At 37.0% G+C, this 21,379-nt stretch overlaps 1 protein-coding gene across 1 annotated transcript; it reads left to right on the top strand.

Annotated features, from left to right (window-relative positions):
• Positions 1-676: 676 nt before the first annotated feature.
• LOC105445922 (fibrous sheath-interacting protein 2-like) lies at positions 677-20,835 on the top strand. Its single transcript, XM_011682074.2, has 14 exons — positions 677-833; positions 3,542-3,666; positions 6,111-6,261; positions 7,234-7,392; positions 8,169-8,258; positions 9,245-9,375; positions 10,662-10,806; positions 11,203-11,313; positions 12,456-12,603; positions 13,180-13,302; positions 13,942-14,073; positions 15,125-15,211; positions 16,599-16,791; positions 20,441-20,835. The coding sequence occupies exons 2-14, from the start codon at positions 3,563-3,565 to the stop codon at positions 20,508-20,510; spliced, it is 1,644 nt and encodes a 547-aa protein (XP_011680376.2). The 5' UTR covers positions 677-833; positions 3,542-3,562; the 3' UTR covers positions 20,511-20,835.
• The last annotated feature ends 544 nt before the right edge of the window (positions 20,836-21,379 follow it).

Genomic DNA, 21,379 nt, shown 5'->3' on the forward strand with positions numbered 1-21,379 from the left:
ACCTGCATGGAATGTAAATCCTTTCATTAGTCCCTATGTGAAAAAAAAAATCTATCGGTCTTCATATCACCACCATTCATCGTGCGACAGAAGACTAACTAATAATTTTTCTACATCTTATATCAGTCTTTGATGGAAAGTAACTCCCCGTCCTAAAAGTAGAAAGAAAATAGTATTTGATTCGCACTATTCGGGAACCTCGCTGCCAATTTGTGAGGTTGTAGATTGTCCCAATGTCGAACATGGAAAATCCACGTACCGCAAAGCACCCACGTCGCTTCTTCTGTTTTCTTGTCATTTTTTTCCATTATGGTTTCGTTCATTTATACAGGCCTATATATTATTTTAAATATTTGGATACCCCCTCCCTTTAGGCAACTGCTTCTAGGGAGGTCGTTTGCAATTCGTTTTTGCACAACTGACCGGGGGGAGGGCGTAGTGAGCACTACAAATAAAACTTTAAAAAAAACTCACCCCCTCCCCTTGATCCGCCACTGTCCAGCACCCCCCCCCCCCCCCCCCCCCCTCCCCAACCAAACTGGATGTAAGGGCCGAAAAGAATAATCCTTATGAATATTCATGAAAAAGTTTCTTCTTAAACTCGTTACGTCATCATCCAGTGTCTGTTCAAATTACGCTTGTGACGTCACAGTACATGTGATTTTTCAACGTAAACAAACGGAATCCACTGGCCTGGGTGGGGGAAGGCGGCGAATTCAAGCCCTATATTCAACATAATTTGGGGGGTTATTTCCGGAACCCAGCCAACATATGCAATCTTATCATTAATCCACTCTCGGGGATGAAATTGAACCTAGGTTGGAAGAATAAAGGTAAGCAAAATTGTTTTGATATATGTTTTTGTACCGGGCCCGGGCTCCAAAAGTTAAACGACGTGTTGTGTTCACTGGAGCAGTAGCTAACAATGGCGAGCGAGCGGTCATCACCGTTAGACGCGGCTACCTCCCCGCTAAATATATTGCATTAACCGCTCAGCATTTCCGGTGTAATGAGCGAGTGCAAAGGAATTTTTTTAATGTATCGCGATTGAGATTACAAATTGGATACGGTATCTGACTAGGTGTGGGTGATCATTACTGTCACACGCCTGAATTATGAATATGTTCTATCTAGACTAGTCTAGACCTATACACTCTCAGCTGGTTCATGGTTGACAGTTTGACATCCACCACTCACACAGGCACCATTATTTATCCAACCGGCAACAGTCGTAAGAACTACAAGATCGTGTCGTCCTTATATACAGTCACAAACTGAGCAACATATTCACTCCTTTCCTTTCCACAGTGGAATGCCCTCCCTCTTGACTTGAGGTTGTCCTGGCTCCGTCAATGGAAGCCTTTCAGTTTCAGTGACAACTAGACCCTCTAAGTAAAGTACTAAATAGTAAAGACAGGCGTGAAGTAAACTTCAGGCAACATTTATACTGGCACTAGTCTAGGCCTATATACAGACCATACGTACATGTACGTCTGCACACCTTGGCATCCCCATGTTGCCACACACATCTGCAAGAGACTTCAGCAGTGAAGGAGGCAGATTATCCTGAAGAAGAAGAAGGAGGAGGAAAATGAAATTAAAAACTAAACTAAAGACAAAGTGAAACTTTAAAGTTTAAAAGTTTAGACTACAAGTAGTTACAGTGAACTGGTGAAGCTAATTCAGTCTCTTAATTACAGACTATAGAGGGGTGGGGTGGGGTGTTGAGTAAAAAAACAAAAAAACAAACACCTATTGTCCGGTACTGGCACTGCATTCATGGAATACCTCTGGTGGAAACTGAGAAAGCAAGATCTGCTGATGGTGTTAACTTCCAGGAAAACATGAAGTGGAATCACCACATGGATGTCATTACCAAGTCAGCTAATTCTGTTACTAACACAGAGTTAGCAGCGCTGCTGCGGAGGAATATCATAGACTGCCCTCTCAGTCTCACAACAAAACTGTTGTCCTACAAAACACTTGTCCTTCCAAGTTTAACCCAAATTAAAGAACTAAGACATCATTTTTAGTTGTGATCACTCAAATATACAATGAGGATGCGGGCTAATCTTCTGAGCATCTCTCCTAATATTTGCTTTTTAATGAAAATTCTGTAAATTTCCATTTTCATTGTTGATGAAGAAATGTTACATGTACATGTATGTGCTGGAGGGGATGTTCCATTTCAAGTTGAATCTAGACTTGTGTACAGACATACCGGTAGGTTTCCTTATCACACAGAACAAATTGGAGAGGTGTTCAAAAATCACTTCACAGAGTTGTCACTTTGTGAATGTGTTACATCATTTTCCAGTTTGAATATTTACATATACATGTACACCTCTCTTGTTCTTTATCACATTTTCCTCTAGATTTCATTGATCCACTTCTTTCAGTTATAAGTTTTTTTGGTTTAAAATCCAAAATGATGCCAAAAGTGGACTTTCTTTTTAAACCCTAAAGTTGAACAAATCTAAAAATGTTTATATTTAAGAAACCATTTAATATTTAAATACTCCATGTATATCACTCTTCGTTCAGTGTAAATAATATAAGTCTCTGACTCCCAGGTGCTTAAATAGTCACCCCTTCCCCTGAACATGTTGAAGAACCCATCCTATTTAGAGGGTCATTGCATTTTGTATACAATTAATCATACAAGGAGGAATAACAGTGCATGTACGAAGAAGAGGTACTCTCATTTCATTATTTTTCTTCAAAATATGTATAACTATATTTACGACAATGCTCGAATGATGTTTACAACGATGCAATACATGTTATGAACATATCATGCAAGTTTACTATGAACAAATCTAAAAATGTTTATATTTAAGAAACCATTTAGTATTTAAATACTCCATGTATATCATTTTACGTTCGGTGTAAATAACATTTATCCGAGTATATAGAAAAACAAGCAAGCCACAAAAGGTGTAAATAATCATGACCCACATTCGTAAAACAAACTAGTATTATTATCAAAATCATGGTAATAAAATACATGCCAGAGAAACTAGTGCATTGTCGCAAAATCAAGCATAATGCACTTATTCATGGTTACATTTATACTATTTATACTGGTATTTAAGATCGCCAAAGATAGAATCGGATTGCCTATTACCGTTGAGGAATCTCAACTTCGTACTTCTCTTTCCATTATGTTGTTAACCACTTTCTATATATGCTTTATATGTTTCCTATGTTGTACATGTTGTACTTGTCTTGTATACCCTGCCAGTGACACAGTTGTGTATTGTATACTACATTGTGTCATGGACCTGGGTTCAAATGTTTATACTTCTTTGTTTATTACGCTGAATAAAGATGAAACATATAATTTTGGTTTAAAATCCAAAATGATGCCAAAAGTGGACTTTCTTTTTAAACCCTAAAGTTAATACAGGGTTGATCGAGCTCATTAAACTTGAAACTCGGTGGTCTCAAGTCTCTACGCTCAATTACTTACATGTACCAAACATGTACATGTAAATTCAGATGCCATTTTATGAATATCAATTGACCTTTGACCTTTCAGGTTCTTCACACTGAGTTGAAGATGTCTGGAACAAGCACGATGGCCCAGAGCTCACTCTACAAGTCTGTCCTGGCGGGCGAGATGGAGATAGACCCAGAGTTGTGCAACCTTAGCTCCAGTCTCAGGTGAGTGCATCATGAAGGAAACAAAATCAGAAGGGTGTATGGCCTTGGGCCCCGTCTTATAGTAAGGCCCCCAAAAAAATTGTTTGGTTGTCCTCGATTGCTTTTCTCGAGTAGGGGCGGCCGGGCGGATTTTTTTTTTTTTTTTTTTTTTCCCCCATTTTTTATTTAAAAAAAAAAAAAAATTTCCATAAAAAAAATAAATAATTGTGATTGTCAAGCATTTAAACAAACAAAGTCTATAAAACGCTTTAGTATGGTAAAAGACTAGTTTCATGTACAATGAATATCAAGACCAACAGTATTTTGGGCTTTGAAATAAAGCACCTTTTAAATCTCCATTGTACTACTTATAGCTACTTGCGCCCTCTATGTAGCAAACAATGCCTAATCGGTGACCATTGGTCCCCCATGATCCTCTTTATCTTATATTAACTGAGAGCTGATTTGATGAGATAACCACCTGTCCAGTGACCTTGCAGGGTGGTCTAATCCCTCCTGTAAACTAGTACAGATGGGCTTTAAAATGAATTTAAGAATGCTCAGAACCTGATTTGAATGAACGGCATTTTGACATAGAAAAATAAAAATGGCAAGTTTAATAAATACCTAATTGCGTACTGAAAAGACAAAACTGGCAACGGGACGCATTTTGATCCTTGCAAATGCATAAAATGGTATGTTTGGCAGTTTAGATTGCTCCCCCCCCCAAAAAAAAAAAAAAAAAAAAAAAAATAAATAAAAAATAAATAAATAAATAAAAAAACAAACAAAACAAAAACAAAAAAAAACAAACAAACATACGAGCGGCCCGAAAAATGAGGAACGTGGGGTCGAGGACAACCAAATGATTTTTTTTTTTGGCCTAATCGCAACTACGTGCATAAGAGATATTGCAAACTTGCAATTGATTAGCAGTCTTGATTTTGATCAATCTCAACTATGTTTAAAGGGGAAGTCCACCCTGAAATTAAGTTAGTTTTAATAGGAGTAGAAAAATGAGAGAAACAAGTCAGTGAAAGTTTGAGCAAATTCCGATTAAAAATAAGGAAGTTAGGATTTTTGAAGTTGTGATCAATCAAACACAAATTGGCAACTCTATGACGTATCATGCGAGCTCAACTTCCATTTGCTCAGTACTAAAAAAATCTAAAATTTTCATTTTCCCTCAAGAAAAATTTCAACCATACATGCACCCTAAATATAATAATTGCAAATATGTTTCTATACTCCCCCTGCAAGGAACAAATATATATTCCGTCATCAATAACGAAGAAAACATGAATTTATGGAATATTATGCACAAAGCAAATGAAGGAGAGCTCGTATAATAAGTCACAGAGTTGCCAATTTGTATTTGATTGATCACAACTTCAATAATTCATAACTTTCTTATTTTCATTCAGAATTTGCTCAAACTTTCACTCACCTGATTTTCTTATTATTCTGCCTCTATCGAAACAAACTTATTTTGGGGGTGGACTTTCCCTTTAAGCTGATGCAGCCTGTACATGGCGTATTGCGAGAGATAGTTGTGACACACACATGTACATTGTACATATACTGTATGTGTACAACTACAAACTCAAGTTTCAATTCATATTCCCTCCCATAGAGATTGTATGTGGGCGGGTACTATTTGGAGCTCCATTTATTGAACCTTGAATGTGTACAGTGTATGCTTGTGAATGTTGGAACTGTCTCTATGAAAGCGCTATGATGTACCGTAACCAATGATGAGGAACCAAAATCATGGTCAGTAACCTGTAAACCTGATTAATTATGAGAGCCAAAAAAAAAAAAAATGGAACAAAATACATTTGTTTAAGTGCATGTCAGTACATGTAGGTTACATTCAAAATTGTTGATTTAATTCACCCTGTCTGTCATGATCTAGTAGAGATATTAAAATTACACAATTTAGGATATTTGGATGGAAACAAAAGGGCATTTGCAGTCCATGGGTACTATACTGTAGCAACTCTTGACAAGTATCTACTCAACAAAGCCAGAGACTGGCAGAGTTAAGGCTAATTAGCTCAAGACCTTATGGAATTTTTAAAAAGTTATTTCAAAATAAGAATCTGTACCTGTAGCCTTATATATATGTACATATCGTCGGTGGGGTGACAAAACCTTGTATCTCAATTTTTTGAGATTTAGATTTTTTTGCATAATTGTGTACCTAATGGCCATGACACCACCTGATAAATCCATGGAACGCCTCCTGTCTCGGTTTTTTCACAAATTCCACACAAAGGACGGTGTCAGAGCACTAAATCTGTTGAGACAGGAAATGTTTTTTCGCTCTCCTGAAAATTCATGATTTTTGAGATACGAGGTTTTGTCACCCCACCGACGATATAGTATATATATATATTTGTAACATGCACCTCACTTTCCCTCCCTGATGTTGCTTGTTTTGGCCCTCTTTCATCCCTAATCAGCACCCCTTTCTACCTCGGGCATGAGAAGCTACTGGGTCCACTGCCCCCTCTACCAGCATGGATGCTAGACACACCCATGTACAGTAAACTACCCATGGTCCCAGCTCCCAAGGGAAGGATTGTGCTCGCCACTACCGGTCTGTGCAAGAAGGTAAGGCTCCAGGCTCATTTCCACTAAACGACAAAAACCAGACCTGATAATTACCCGAATTAAATCGGTTTCTCGATTTGTTCCTGATTTTTTTTCTTCCTGATTTTCTGATTTTATTTCTCTTGATTTTATCCCTAGTTTCCTGAATGTTTCCTTATTTTCTCTATTCTTCCCTATTTTCCCCCAATTTTCTTACACAAAAAGGGGGAATGTTGTTAGATGCCCCCCCCCCCCCCCCCCCCTCCCCGAATCCTCTTCTTTTAAAAATAAGAAATAATGAATAGAATTTAAAAAAGATAGAGAGAGAGAGAAGAAAAAAAATCTGAATTACAAGATAATTATTAGTGAGTTTTCAGCAAGATTTAGCCAATTTAATTGAATTTTCATTACTTTTAAAGTCTGCATTACACAATTAACTAAATAAATGATAATTGGCTTTATACATAGGGCCTTTTTCAGATGGTGCTGTGGCTTAGTGTATGAACAAATTGAGAAGATTTTTTAGATGGTTTCTTTCGCAGTGAAATTCAGAACCAGTACATGATTATCTTTCTGGTTACAAAAGAGTTTGGTTTTACAGTAATTTGAGAGCCTAAATAAATAGATGTATACACGTTGAAGTCCTGTAGTGCCCTGCTTTATTTCTCTATGTTACAGACTGCTTGATGCAGCACATTCAGAAAATTATAATTTGAAGCATCTCAGCCAATCAGATAACATAAATGGACAAGTCCAAAATAATAGAATAGCCCAAGAGAGAAAGGGAAGAAATGTAAATGATTGAGAAGTGAGTAAGGAGGAAAGAATGGAATCACTGACAGACCTGTGAGTGTGTAAGCACAAATGACAACTGAGGCTGTGAATAAATGAGTAGAAGCATTAAGGAAATGGAAAATGGGGAAGTGTTTGGAAAGCTAAATGTGACAATGAATGAACAACATAAGAAACATTCCAATGGTATCCTCCTCCTAGCTTCATCAAACCCCCGATGACCTTGACTTTGACCCCGTGGCTGCCGGACTGTACTGGGAATATCAGAGTCTTCATGATCCGCATCTAAAGAGCTACTATACAACGCGGGCCACCTATGACAGACTCATCAAATCAGGATATATCACACCAGATGGAATGGTAAGAACAAACATACATTGTAGATTGATTTTTTAGCAAAATAGGGCTAAAGGCAGAGAGAGGCAGAGGGAGAGATGTTGATAGGTCGGTAGGTTAATATTGATTGATATTAAAGCTGATAATAAACAGTAGAAAAATGAGAGATTTTTTATTATTTTTGTATTTTGTTGGGGGAATATGATAGCAATATCTTACTCAGATTCAGATTCAGAGTAATTTTAGTGTTCAGATGAGAGAAAATGGTGCTAAGGTAGTTACTTCAATGCTAGATGTACAATTAAAGATAATCTGAAAGTTTGAGTGAAAACAGATCATTATTAACGATAAAAATTGAGAAAAAAAATGATCTGATAATTTTCCCAACTATATTACAATTTAATTACATTTTAGGTGAATGTAAATCGTCACAAAGCGATGAATTGGCTCTATATACCATTCTAGATATTTAATTGTTGAAACATTTTAATAAGCCTGTCATGTCTTATTTCATGGAAAAACGCTTAGGGAAATTTAAAAAAAGTTGGGAGAATTTACTGTTAGAGGGTGCCGCGCAGTGACGTCTTCAAAGAAAACCATAAATATCTTTGTGGTTTGAGAACTTTTTCAGGATTTTTTGCATGTTAGAGGGTTTGTAGTACAGTAGAAGGAATATAATAAGTAACATTTTATACAAAAATTAAGTAGTTTTTTCATCAACCTTCAACAATGTTACTGAGTCAATTAAATTTTCTATGCTGTATTTTCATGTGCACTTCTACTTTGAATATGGTCACCAGGTGAAATGCACCTTGAAAGAGTTCAATGAGTACCACCAGTATCTGAAATCAGTTCAACTTGAGAAAATCACTCAGGAGAGAAAGAAAATGGTAAGATACCTTCAAATTGGCAACAAAGCTTGTGGGGCTGTATAGGCCCCAGCGCTGTTTTTCTATATACATGTAGATGTATGTGTGTTATGTTACAATATTTGTGGCTTCTCACATTTCATCAATATTTGCAACCAATAATATTTGTACTTTTTCTTTCTTCCATGTCTTTGCCTATGAAGTCTCCTTTGTCACACAATATCAACAATTTTTTTGTGTGTTTGCCATTTTGTCATCGCTTTGCAGTTTATCTCATTTCATCCTTTATCTATGCTTAAAAAAAAGGTTTTGTTTTTCCACTCTTTCTTCCTATTTACAGGTATTTATGTATTATATTGTTTGTGACACTAATTTTCATTTGCAAATCACATCTATTGGGTATCTTTAGTACATGCACTTGTTTTTGTTTCTTCCTACACTCACTCTTTCATACTTTAAAGATAAACTTGAGTTCTGGTAATGCGATTGCATTGTGAAAGAAAAGGTGTGGAATGGATCAGAAAAGTTGATCATATAGCATGTACATGTAAGTAATGGTGTGTAATGCAAGGTTCTGGAGTCATCAAAATCATCATAAATTTGGCTTGGTCTTGGTAAAGTAACAATCACTTACACAGAAAGATGTTTATGGGACAACACACATGGTGTCGGGGCTAGCACTACCCTGATTTCCTTATCTTTGTATGCTCATAACTCAGCCAGTATACATTTTGTTCCAAAATTGTTTGGCACATTACATTTATTTGTAATCTTGAACATTCAGTGTAAGTTTCGTTAGATTCTGTGAGAATTCAGTTTCTTTTTTTTACCAGAACTCAAGTTTATCTTTAATTTCTACATGTTTGTGGCTCACCACATTATGTCTGTGTATGCTTACACTATATGCACAATCTATTTGCATTCAATTTCCATATACAGTATACCAGTATGCGCTGTTCTTCTTTTTTCCACCTTTCCTTTCTATCACCTCTTTTGCCATTTTGAAGTTGCTTGAAGAAAGAGAACGCCTCAACCGGCAGCGCAAACAAAGCATTCGTAAGGATGTTAGCGAGAGAGACAGGCTTATCAAAGACTCTCTCATTAAACAGAAACAAGTTAGAGAGAAAGAAAGGAAAAAGTAAGTATTGAGCGATAGTGACATTGGGGAATGGAAGAGAGATAAAGAGAAGGGGGTATCAGATAATCTCTGCTCAAAAAGAAGAAAGTCTGGTGCAAGGAAAACAAAGTTGTATTTGAAAAGAAGAGGTAGATGAGGAGAAAGGAAGGATAAATTGATCAATATAACTTATTATATTCCACATACTAAGAATCTTGCTCTACGATTGGTCAAAAGTAAATCATGTGATGAAAGATAGTTAGCCCATCATTGATGGGAGAAGAAAAGTTTGTTGCACTGTGTAGATCTACACAGTGCAACGCACTTTCTATGAAGATAGAAGTACTATCTACACAGTGCAACGCACTTTAATTGTATACGCTGCGTATTGCTCTCCTCTTTAAGCGCTTTTAGTGTTAGTACGCGAACTTTGGTCACAGGCGAACTATATGGTTACACCACCATTCTGCATGCACTGTATGTATCATACACCGTTTGCAAGCTGTTAATTGATGACTTGTTGCTCTAGAATGATGGAAGAAGTAAAATGTTCCCAATGTGGAATATAAAGCAAATAATCACCTTTTGGTTTTAGGTGATGGCAAACTATCACTTCCTCGACAATCTGAATGTAGCTACATCCTGATCGCCTCGGAAGTGATAGTTTGTCCCATCACCTTCACCAACGGTAGTTATTTGCTTACTAGTCGCTACCTCATTGCTTGAAGGCTTTTATTAGTTACATTATCTAAATGCCAGCACTCTACGTAAACCTAACTTAATCGCAACACCATGGCCCAGAGTCACAAAGGAGCTTTAAATTTAACCCATGGTTTAAACCCTCATTTACATAACCCATGGTTTAACATATAGCGCAAATTAAGCGTACCTTACCTTGCGCGCATCTAATATAGGACCTTTGACTGTGTCGCGTCTATTTTGCACCAATTTTAAACCATACATGTAGGTTATGTAAATGAAGATTTAAACCTCCTTTGTAAATTCGGGCCTATGTCTTTGACTTACAAAATCTGGGCTGTATTTCATAAAACTTGTTAACAATAACAAATATTACCTTTCTATGGCAAATTTGCTCTCAGCCAATCAAATGCCACAATTTCAGTGGCTTATAAGAATTAACGTAACTTGTTAGTGATGACAAGTTTGATCAAACACGAACCTGTAGCTACTGCAGGAATGCATGACAGAGTCATTGCCATATTTAGTACAATAGGAATCTAATGGTTTAAAATCTTCCTGTGTCTTGCATCATTTTGTACAAATTGAGTGTTTTGTTTGTTGCACAGGTTGTCTCGTAAGCTGCAGAGAGATTACAGGAAGACTATGATTAGATTGGTGGAGCAGCGCCGCAAGAAAACAGCTCTTCAGCAGAGCGCACGGCAGGAGAGTGAGGAAAAACATCACAATATCAGGAGAACTCTGGAAGCAGAGGTAAGAATGGTGATGGTGATAGTGGTGATGATAGTGATGGTGGTGGTGGTGGTGATGATGATAATTATGGTGATAATGGTGGTGGTGGTGGTGGTGGTGGTGGTGGTGGTGGTGATGATGATAATGATGGTGATGGTAGTATTTGTGATGATGATGATAATTATGGTGATAATGGTGGTGGTGGTGGTGATGATGATGATGATAATGATGATGATGGTGATGATGATGGTAATTTTGGTCTTGGTGATGACGTTACTACTAAAATGATGTTTGTTATGAAAGCAGAGATGAGGCAAGATTATCTGAAAACTTTATGATAGATAAAATGAAATAAAAAATAAAACCTTTAAACACCTTAGTTTTGAATTGTCTTTTGTCCCCGGCTCCCTCAAACAGGCTATAACAAAGAAGACCTTGATAAAAACTAAAAGAACTGCTGAGGAGATGCGAAGAAAAGAGCAGTTGAAAGTACAACGCAAAACAATGAAGGAGGAAAAAGAAATGAAGGTAATGCAGATATCATCGAGAGAAACATTTAATTCTAGTTACACATTTTGTTATGAATTTCTGATGCATTTTTTTCTTCACATTTATTATTCTTTGTTTAGGCTATTGCAATTGATGCTTTCATAAGATATGAACATTCACATACATGTACATGTGCATGTAATTTAGATTGAAATTATAATATCATAATTTATGATAACAGATTACGAAACGAGAAAACTCAGTTTTTGCTTGCCATTTTTACAATATACCCATACATTTCCCATTCAAAAGGAATATTTTGCATAAGTTTAACATTGATGACAGCAACAGCTTTTCTTCTTCTTATTTTTGTCTGTGTTTTCTATGCAGTAGTGAGTACATGAGTCGTTAAATGTCATTTACAAACTGGACATTCTGATTCATGCAAACAAATAATGTATTTAAAAGAACATCTTTCATTCAAAGTGTGATATAACTCAATGATATTTAAGATTTTAAAGCAGCATAATTTTTTTGTTAGTGTTGTTAATTCTGCTTATCAACATCAGCAAATTCATTTACAAACCAGATCAAATAGCACACATGAGCATATATAATATATTTGACAATTATAATAAAACAAAGGAGGTATGCAACATGTGTATTTTAATAATTCTATGTGTTAATGCTATATTTAAAATATGAGCTTCAAATATTACTCCTGAAAAGAGATTTTGCAAGTCTATATACTCTCTTAATTAACATAAAAGGGGCAGACAACTGGGGGCAACTGTAAAAGAAGGGAGATGTGAGTTGGTCTAGCTTCACATTCACTTGGTCAACTCTCTGTCTTTGTCTACAGGCAACACCGGCTCAAAACTGAGTCACGTTTTTTGGATGGTGGCGTTAAAGGTCAATCCCCAGGCGTAAATAATCATATCTGAATTGATACAGGTCTGTAAATACCCAATTACACACACACACACCCACACACAAATGCTGGCAAGAGATAGGGCCCGCACTGCCGCACAAAAGTTAAACACAAGTCAGACTTGAGTTCCATGCATACGGTTTCTTGTAATTCTTTATTTTCTTTATACTCCGTTAACCCATGCCATTTTTTTAAAGCTTGATTATAGCTGTACGCAAATTATTTTGGTTCACCTTAATTATTTTTACAGTTAGAAGAGCAGTGGTTTCGACGTGAGCTGGGTCGAGCTAAAAGAATGATGAAAGATAGAATCAAGTTGGCTCAGATGAAAGCAGAGATAAATCGAGGAGTGGAAATAAGAGAACAAATGGTTGCTAAGCAAAGAGAAAAACAACAAGGTGATGGAGCTTTCCTGGTTTCTTTTTTCCTGACCTTCAAAACATTATTATGATATAATGATAATTAGAAGAATAATAGTGGGTTCTTGGACACTACTATCATCTTCTGAGAGTTAAATGCATCAAACCCTAACTGTAGTTGTAGTCCTCATCCAAGATTGTGTAGAGCCTAATTAACAAAGTATAAGACTTGGGGTGGTATTTTTACAACTTTGTTAACTCTTAACTTTAAAAAAAATAATTAATTGTCATAACAAATCTACATTAGGACATTTCATTGGTTATTTTGTGTGCAATGCTCTAGCACTGCATGTGTACAGTTGGGAGAGGCATCTGTGCAAGCACCAATAGTAAGTGTTTATTTGTTACAACAGTTGCCATAAAATATAAAATAGATTTCAGAACACAGCCCCTGTTTTATACACTGTCATCATCATCCGTTGATACAACTTACAATGATTGATAAAAGCTATTGAAATCATTACATATATTGACTCCCAGCATGAAAAGATGGCAACGTTGTTTATTGAGAACAAATTTTATGACACTAGGCCCTGTTCTTTTTCCCATGCACAGATAATCTTGCTCATATTAAAAAACAACGCCAGAAGTCAGCTTTGAAAAAAGAGGCCTTCATTGCTGAGCACCTAGAGAAGAAAGTAGAGGGCTTATGTCGGAAATACACTGCTGGACCAAAACGTAAGTTGGTTTATCCTTATCTATAAGCAAGGCGTCAGGCTAACAGGACACACTAAGCATCATGTAGTGTACTAGCTACACTGCTGGGCTGGTGGTATTCTGAAAATGATGTGTTCTGTTATCATTATGTCACTGGAACAATGTTCATTGTTAATCTGCAGGTCACATTTCTTGACAGATTTCTTTCAAATTTCTCTATAGAGGTGAATTATACTCTAATCTGGTGATGCTGCTCCTTGTCTTGACAATGGTCCGAGCCACTAATGGAAATCTCTACGTCATTCTTTTGTTTCAGGGAGGTGAGAGAGGGGGAATCTTTGTCCCTCCTTCGAACATACATGTAAGGATGACACAAAAATCACTGCTAGCGCCGGGGGATACATTTGCATTGCGCGGCAATGGAGATTGCAATATCTCTAGTTTGTAATGTATTTAATGTTGATTCATTATAATTACTATTATTAATATCATCATCGTCATCATTATTTTTAATGTTATTATTACATTGCTGCTGTTTCTTGCTTCTGCTGCAATGTTCATCATTGCCAGGGTTCCCTCTGTACCCGATAAAAAATGGAAAAAGAGGACATTTGATGGTATTTGAATCATACCTTTGCGTCTCTCCCTCTCTCATATCAGGTGGTAAGAGGTGCTTTCCTCTGATCAACCCTAAGCTAACAACCAACATGACGACATGGAACATCAAGGAGAGAGAGGGGAGTAGACCTGATACCACACATGCAGATAAACTACCTCCCATCATCTTATCAGGTATATACATACATGTATGTAATCATCATAGACCCCTTTCTCACTACAAGAGTATTCTGAGATGAGAATCAGCATCATCATTGCGGTCCTCCCATCAGTGTGACAAGGTGATCCCAAACATTGCACCGCCCTCTGGAGCACCTCCTGGGGACATGCCATGGAAGATACTAGATAGTATACAAATAATACACATCAGTGAGGGCATTAGTAAGAATTACCCACACGAGGTACCTTTGGAACAGTCTAACACGCCCGAGGCGGTAGCCAAGGGTGTTTGGACTGTTTTGAAGGTACCGTGTGTGGGTCATTTTACTAATGCCCAAACATAGTGATGTTTTATTTGTTTTATAAAATGATGTTTTATAAAATGATTTTACTAATGACCAGTAATGGAATTGGATAATGACCGGTCATTATCCAAATTACGTGTTAGGCAAAATAAATGCCTGGTCACGCTTTCAACCAATCATTTGATTAGGATCTACGCATCATCTGATAACATGATCTAATGCACGTCACATCTGAAATGAGAACAGTCAATTGAATGGCTTGCACTATACTAGCAGCCTGGAAGGCTTCTTTTTTTTTGATGGTCGTGTTTGTCAGTTTCAGTGGGAAGCAGTCAATTTGAACTATTATTTGACTATCATTTGAACCAGCAAAAAGAGGAGTCTGCTCTGAATGTGATAGCACAGATAACCCATGTCCCATCATCTGCTCAGGTATATATAAATGTTGGCATGGTGATCATACCTTATTATAACCATAAGACAATGGGTTTGGTACTTGACAAAATAAACCCTGGAGCAAATATTAGCGAGACAAATGTCACATCACCTCTATCTGTATAGTTGGTCTTTTAGATTATTGGCAAAGGTTATTGTCATTTTTTATTAGACTGAACTGTTTTTTGTTTTGTTTTGTTTTATATAGAGATATATAATCTTGTTGAACTCACAAGCTGTTGTGATTATACATGTATTCAACAGTGTTTATATATGTAGGTGTAATGGTTTGATTCTAATAATGGCATTGATGATTTTCTTTATAGAAGAATCAGGAGTAGACAGAAGGCAGGACGGCCCGCCCTCTAGGGTCCTCTTTGATACATCTTCTCTGCCATCTGTTCAGTCTTCAGGTAACTCTTAAAACCTAATTTCTTCATCACCATTATTGTCAGTTAATTATAAAGAAGAAAAAAGGGGGTGGTAGGGGTGCTCTGACTGACCATACAGACAACAAAAATAGAAATTGGGGCGGGACTAGGGGCCTTGTCATCCTCTTCTTGCATTCATCCCCCCCCCCCCCCCGTCTCCCTTTCTATCTTTCTGTCTCTGTATCTCTGTCTCTATCTCTCTCCATTACTCTTCATCTCTGTAATAATAATAATAGGCATTTCTATAGCACCGTCTATCTAGAAATTTAATACCCCAGCTGTGGCCTAGCTGCCATTACAGCGCTCCAGCATTTCAAGGAACGAATTCCTGCCAGGTCCCCATTTACCTCACTTGGGTCAAGTGTGCCAAATGAAGATTAATGCCTTGCCAAAGGACATTAGTGCCGTGTCAGGGATCAAACCACAACCTTTGAATTCCAAGTCAAGTGCTTAAACCACTCGATTACGACACTTCTTCACTATGTCTGTTTTTCTCCCTTCCAATCTGTCTGTCTATATCTCGTGCCCTCTTTTACTTTCTCTTCTTTGTCCCTCCCTCCCCTCTCTTCCTTACCCCTTTCCCTTCCACCGTTTTCCTCTTACACAATGAAACACTACCTATAATCCTAAAAATGGCTGGTTTATTTTGGTGCGCTATCATGGCTGATCTCGGCATGGAGGGACAACAAATTCTGATACTTTGCGTACAGACAGAGTATCTCATAAGGAATAGGCCCATGAAGTTCGATATCTTTATTTCAGTTGATTTCTTAATTATTGCTCATTAATGCTAATGGACTAATAGTCACTTTATATAACTCAAACTTACAATTCTGCATTGTGTACAATATATGTGGGGAAATGTTCATTTTTGCAATTCACAATACCTGTTGGTCAAAATTTTGTTAATTTGGTATCAAAAGCCACAAAAGATTCTAGGCTATAAAGTCCTGAAAGAATGCAACACCATTAAAAATGATCCATGAATGTATTGTGGCGTGCATCAACGGGGGTGGATTGTGCCCCCTTCCTCTCACCTCCTGCCACGCCTTTTACAGTTAAGTACTGGTCAGGATTTTCATTGGGTCTTTCAACCTCTCGGTTAATAATAATAATAATGATAATATTAATAGTAAAAGTAATAGGGTGTAGTGGTGTAGTCAACGAGTGCTGACTGGCACTGCCCGTTATTTACTTAATCTTTGTCATTATGATCTCATTACTTTAATTATTACATGTTATTTCCTATTTTGTTTCCTGTAATTTTGATGTTTGCTTTTTCTATTGTACATAACCTGTAATTCGGCTTTCGAGCTGTGATTGATTTTATTTCAATAAACCATTACTACTACTACTACTACTACTACAGTTGTATCAACGGGGGATGCTCCAGCGTCTATTCCTGAGGTCCTGGACTCCTTCGATCTTGTTGCTAGGCAACTTGTCTCCACGGTATTCAAGGAGCTGAGGGCTGACCAGGAGTTTGTGAATGTGGAATGGGAAGAGGGGAATGACGGGACATGGAAGACCGATGAACAGAAGGACCAGCCTGGCTTGGAAAGGTAATGGAGGAATGAAGAACAAAGGGAAGGAAAGAGAGAAGGAGAGGAAGAGATGGGGAGGAATGAAGAACAAAGGGAAGGAAAGAGAGAAGGAGAGGAAGAGATGGGGAGGAATGAAGAACAAAGGGAAGGAAAGAGAGAAGGAGAGGAAGAGATGGGGAGGAATGATGAACAAAGGGAAGGAAAGAGAGAAGGAGAGGATGATGGGGAGGAATGAAGAACAAAGGGAAGGAAAGAGAGAAGGAGAGGAAGAGATGGGGAGGAATGAAGAACAAAGGGAAGGAAAGAGAGAAGGAGAGAAAGAGATGGGGAGGAATGAAGAACAAAGGGAAGGAAAGAGAGAAGGAGAGGAAGAGATGGGGAGGAATGAAGAACAAAGGGAAGGAAAGAGAGAAGGAGAGGAAGAGATGGGGAGGAATGAAGAACAAAGGGAAGGAAAGAGAGAAGGAGAGGAATAGATGGGGAGGAATGAAGAACAAAGGGAAGGAAAGAGAGAAGGAGAGGAAGAGATGGGGAGGAATGAAGAACAAAGGGAAGGAAAGAGAGAAGGAGAGGAAGAGATGGGGAGGAATGAAGAACAAAGGGAAGGAAAGAGAGAAGGAGAGAAAGAGATGGGGAGGAATGAAGAACAAAGGGAAGGAAAGAGAGAAGGAGAGGAAGATATGGGGAGGAAAGAAGAACAAAGGGAAGGAAAGAGAGAAGGAGAGGAAGAGATGGGGAGGAATGAAGAACAAAGGGAAGGAAAGAGAGAAGGAGAGAAAGAGATGGGGAGGAATGAAGAACAAAGGGAAGGAAAGAGAGAAGGAGAGGAAGAGATGGAGAGGAATGAAGAACACAGGGAAGGAAAGAGAGAAGGAGAGGAAGAGATGGGGAGGAAGAGGAGCAAGAGATATACAGGATTGTATTTATTTATTTATTTAATTATTTCTAATTTTTTGTCAGGGTAGCCCATTCACCAATAAGTAGTGGTCTTCCATGGGGCCCTGAATAATCACGAACATATTTACATCAAAAAGTATATTGTATATTGTATACAGAACAGTCAAAATAAAATGCCATCATACAGTTAGAAAGATATAACACAGCAGTAATAGACGTGGTACAAACGTCTCTCTGTTTTGTTCAAAATCATTCAGTAATAATTCAAAAATAAACAATTTGTCACTATGATAGTCATACAATGAGCAGCAGGGTTGTTGATTTTTTTGATTTTTTAAAAAAAATCAAACAAATCAGATTTTTATGCCTCCGTTACGAAGTAGCCGGAGGCATTATGTTTTCGGGTTGTCCGTCCGTCCGTACGTACGTCTGTACGTACGTCCGTCCGTCCGTACGTCCCGTTCTCGTGATCGCGTTATCTGAAGAACCGATTGATGGATTCCTGCCAAACTTTGGTCATGTATGTATCTTGCAGAGCCGATGAACTGATTAGATTTTGGGGGTCACGAGGTCAAAGGTCAAAGGTCACAGGGCTCATTATGTATGCAAAAACAGCTCGTGATCGCATTATCTGATTAACCAATTGATGGATTCCTGCCAAACTTAGGTCATGTATGTATCTTGCAGAGACGATGAACTGATTAGATTTTGGGGGTCACGAGGTCAAAGGTCAAAGGTCACAGGGCTCATTATGTATGCTGAAACAGCTTGTGATCGCGTTATCTCAAGAACCGATTGATGGATTCCTGCCAAACTTAGGTCATGTATGTTACTTGCAGAGCCGATGAACCGATTAAATTTTTGGGTCATGAGGTCAAGGTCAAAGGTCATGCGGCTCATTATGCATGCAAAAATAGCTTGTGATCGCATTATCATTAGAACAGATTGATGGATTCCTCCCAAACTTAGATCATGTATGTATCTTGCAGAGCCAATGAACTGAGTAGATTCTTGGGTCATGAGGTCAAAGGTCAAAGGTCATGGGCTCATTATGCATGCAAAAATAGCTTGTGAACGCATTCTCATTAGAACTGACAGATGGATTACTTTTAACTCGGGACATCTTGCAGAGCCAATTAACTGAGTAGATGTTAGGGTCATGTGGTCAAAGATCAAAGGGTCATATATGTTTATGAGAAATTGCTTGTAATCACGATATTCTGAGAACCTGTTAATGGATTACAATTGAACTTGAATTTGAACAATTTCTTCTGTTTTGGTTTGTAAAATTGCTCTATGACGGAGGCATCATTTCGACTGCGCGCAGTCGAAGTTCCATCTAGTTTTGATTTAAATCGGATTTTTATGATTTAAATCAGATTTTTTTGATTTTTTTCCAACGAAAAATAATGGTCACACTTAACAAGTTTTAGACTATATTTAAACTGTTTTACACCAATAATAGTGGTCAAGTAGTCTTTTGAACATTGTGTATTGTACTATTTGACACAATAATCCACTTATATACAGGTAATTTTTTTTATTTATTTTTTTTTATTTATTTGCATTATAGAGAGGGACATTTTATGGAAGCCCAAGTAATGTTATGTATTATATATACATTTAAACTCTTGAAATTTTTATATCAGTCTGTACGTTAACATCTAATTTGAATGTAATATTTAACCAGATTTGCAATAGGCACTTCCTGATATGCTTGTAACAAAATACACATTTTATGTTTTCATTACAGTGTAACCTCAGTTCCAAATAAAACTTCAATAAATTTCGTTGCAAGATGCAGGATAAGCACCACTGTCCACCACATCATTGATGTGCTGTTTTTTCAAACTATTACATGAACAAGCAAGCACAGCAGTTGTATTGCTGCATACAGTAACACTTGCCCAGCAACTTTCCCATTTTTAAATTCTTACTTATTAAGTATACATGTGTACTTTGAAATTGTGTAATTGAATGTATGGGTATTGATAAGAAAATACACAAGCATGCAAATATACATGTAATTCTTATCAAATGTACACATATGCCTTCAACTTAAGTAATTGAAAGAATGGGTATTAATAGTAACAAGAAGGAGGTACATACAAGTAGTTCAGCTGTTTTGTAAAAGTATCCAAGTTGTGGACTTTGAGCACCTTTGTAGATTTTATATATTATTTTATTGAAGATTTAACAGTTTGGTGTACATACAGAGAGTTATTTATCATTACTTCGTTAGAAACTTGTTGTTTTCATCAGTTTTGCTTGTTTTACAATTTGAAAATAAAACAGTGGTGTTAAATCAGACTCCATGAGGGTGTATCATTCTTTTAAAGTATCTCTAAAGCATGTGGAACAGAAATGAAAATGATTACATTGAAAGTATCTGTTAAGAAGAAGAGAAAATAGAGAAAACTAATTTTTTTCATAAAAGTTGATTTAAATCAGTGATTTTTTTGAAAAAAATCAAGTGATTTAAATCGCGATTTAAATCATGATTTAAATCGACATGATTTAAATCAAACAACCCTGATGAGCAGAAGTTAAATCTGCATTAATTAACGCTTGTGTATTGCCATATGATTCCTATTTCCCTATATTTGAGGGAAATGTTATGCTATGGGCCCATGATTTTATGTAATTTGAATTTTAATATTTGATTGTGATTGGAAAATGAAAGAAAAATAAATTCCACTTATTATTCAATGTATGGAATAATGGTTATATCATTCAAATGAGTATTAATTCTGTTCTGGTTGTTTTATAGGTCTGGCAGTCCACCTGTTTATATTGACGTGAGTATATCACCAGATTTGTTTTTTCAGTGGAAAAAGTGAAAGTCTCACAATATTAATGTCCGTAGGATATATCAACACAAAGAAATGTTTTAACTTGTTCTGATATATAAGCACATATGTTACAATTTCAAGTTCATCAATTTTTTATCATCATTTATCCTGAACTGATTCTTGTCGTTGTCTTGCCGACGACACTAGGTCAAAAATTACTTTTTTTCTTGGCTGTCTCAAAAATAGGGGTGCGCCTTACACACAGAGATTTAAGGTACATGTAACTGAGCTATATAAATTGATCTCATTATTTATTCTTAATATTCGTTTTCTGCACAAAATATTTCTAAATACTCGTACAATAGTGGTAAAATTTCATATACCATAATATCATTATATGCATCTAAACACTGTATATTTATATAATATTGACTGGCCTTGAGGGGTATATCAGAAATATTGACCAAACTCAGATCATATTGCCCCGAGTCGAAAGACGAGGGCAATATGGTCTTAGCGCGGTCAATATTTCTTATATCCCCCGAAAGTAAAGCCAGTCAATATTTTTATTGTTATCCAAATCAGACATCTAGAGCAAATACAAAAATCCACCATGACAATCTCAAAGAACTGAACAAACTTTGTCAAATCAGTAGTGTGCATCCAGTGCTTGACGAAAATGTTTGATACACTGCAAACAGTGTGCATTTGGTGTGATTATTACGTCACAATAGAGTGCGCGCAAAGTGCGCAGGTTCTCGTACGCATAATAGATGCGCAATGAAAATGACAAAATACAGCGCGGTCAATACAAGATGCCCGGATGCCAGACAGTGGAAAATACCAAGGTATATTTTCACTCGTCTCTTCACGCAAAGTCTATACGAGCAAGGAGACCAAGGAAAATACAAAGAATA

Source organism: Strongylocentrotus purpuratus, unplaced genomic scaffold, assembly GCF_000002235.5.
Source record: "Strongylocentrotus purpuratus isolate Spur 01 unplaced genomic scaffold, Spur_5.0 spur5_scaffold_20, whole genome shotgun sequence".
Lineage (NCBI taxonomy): Eukaryota > Metazoa > Echinodermata > Echinoidea > Camarodonta > Strongylocentrotidae > Strongylocentrotus > Strongylocentrotus purpuratus.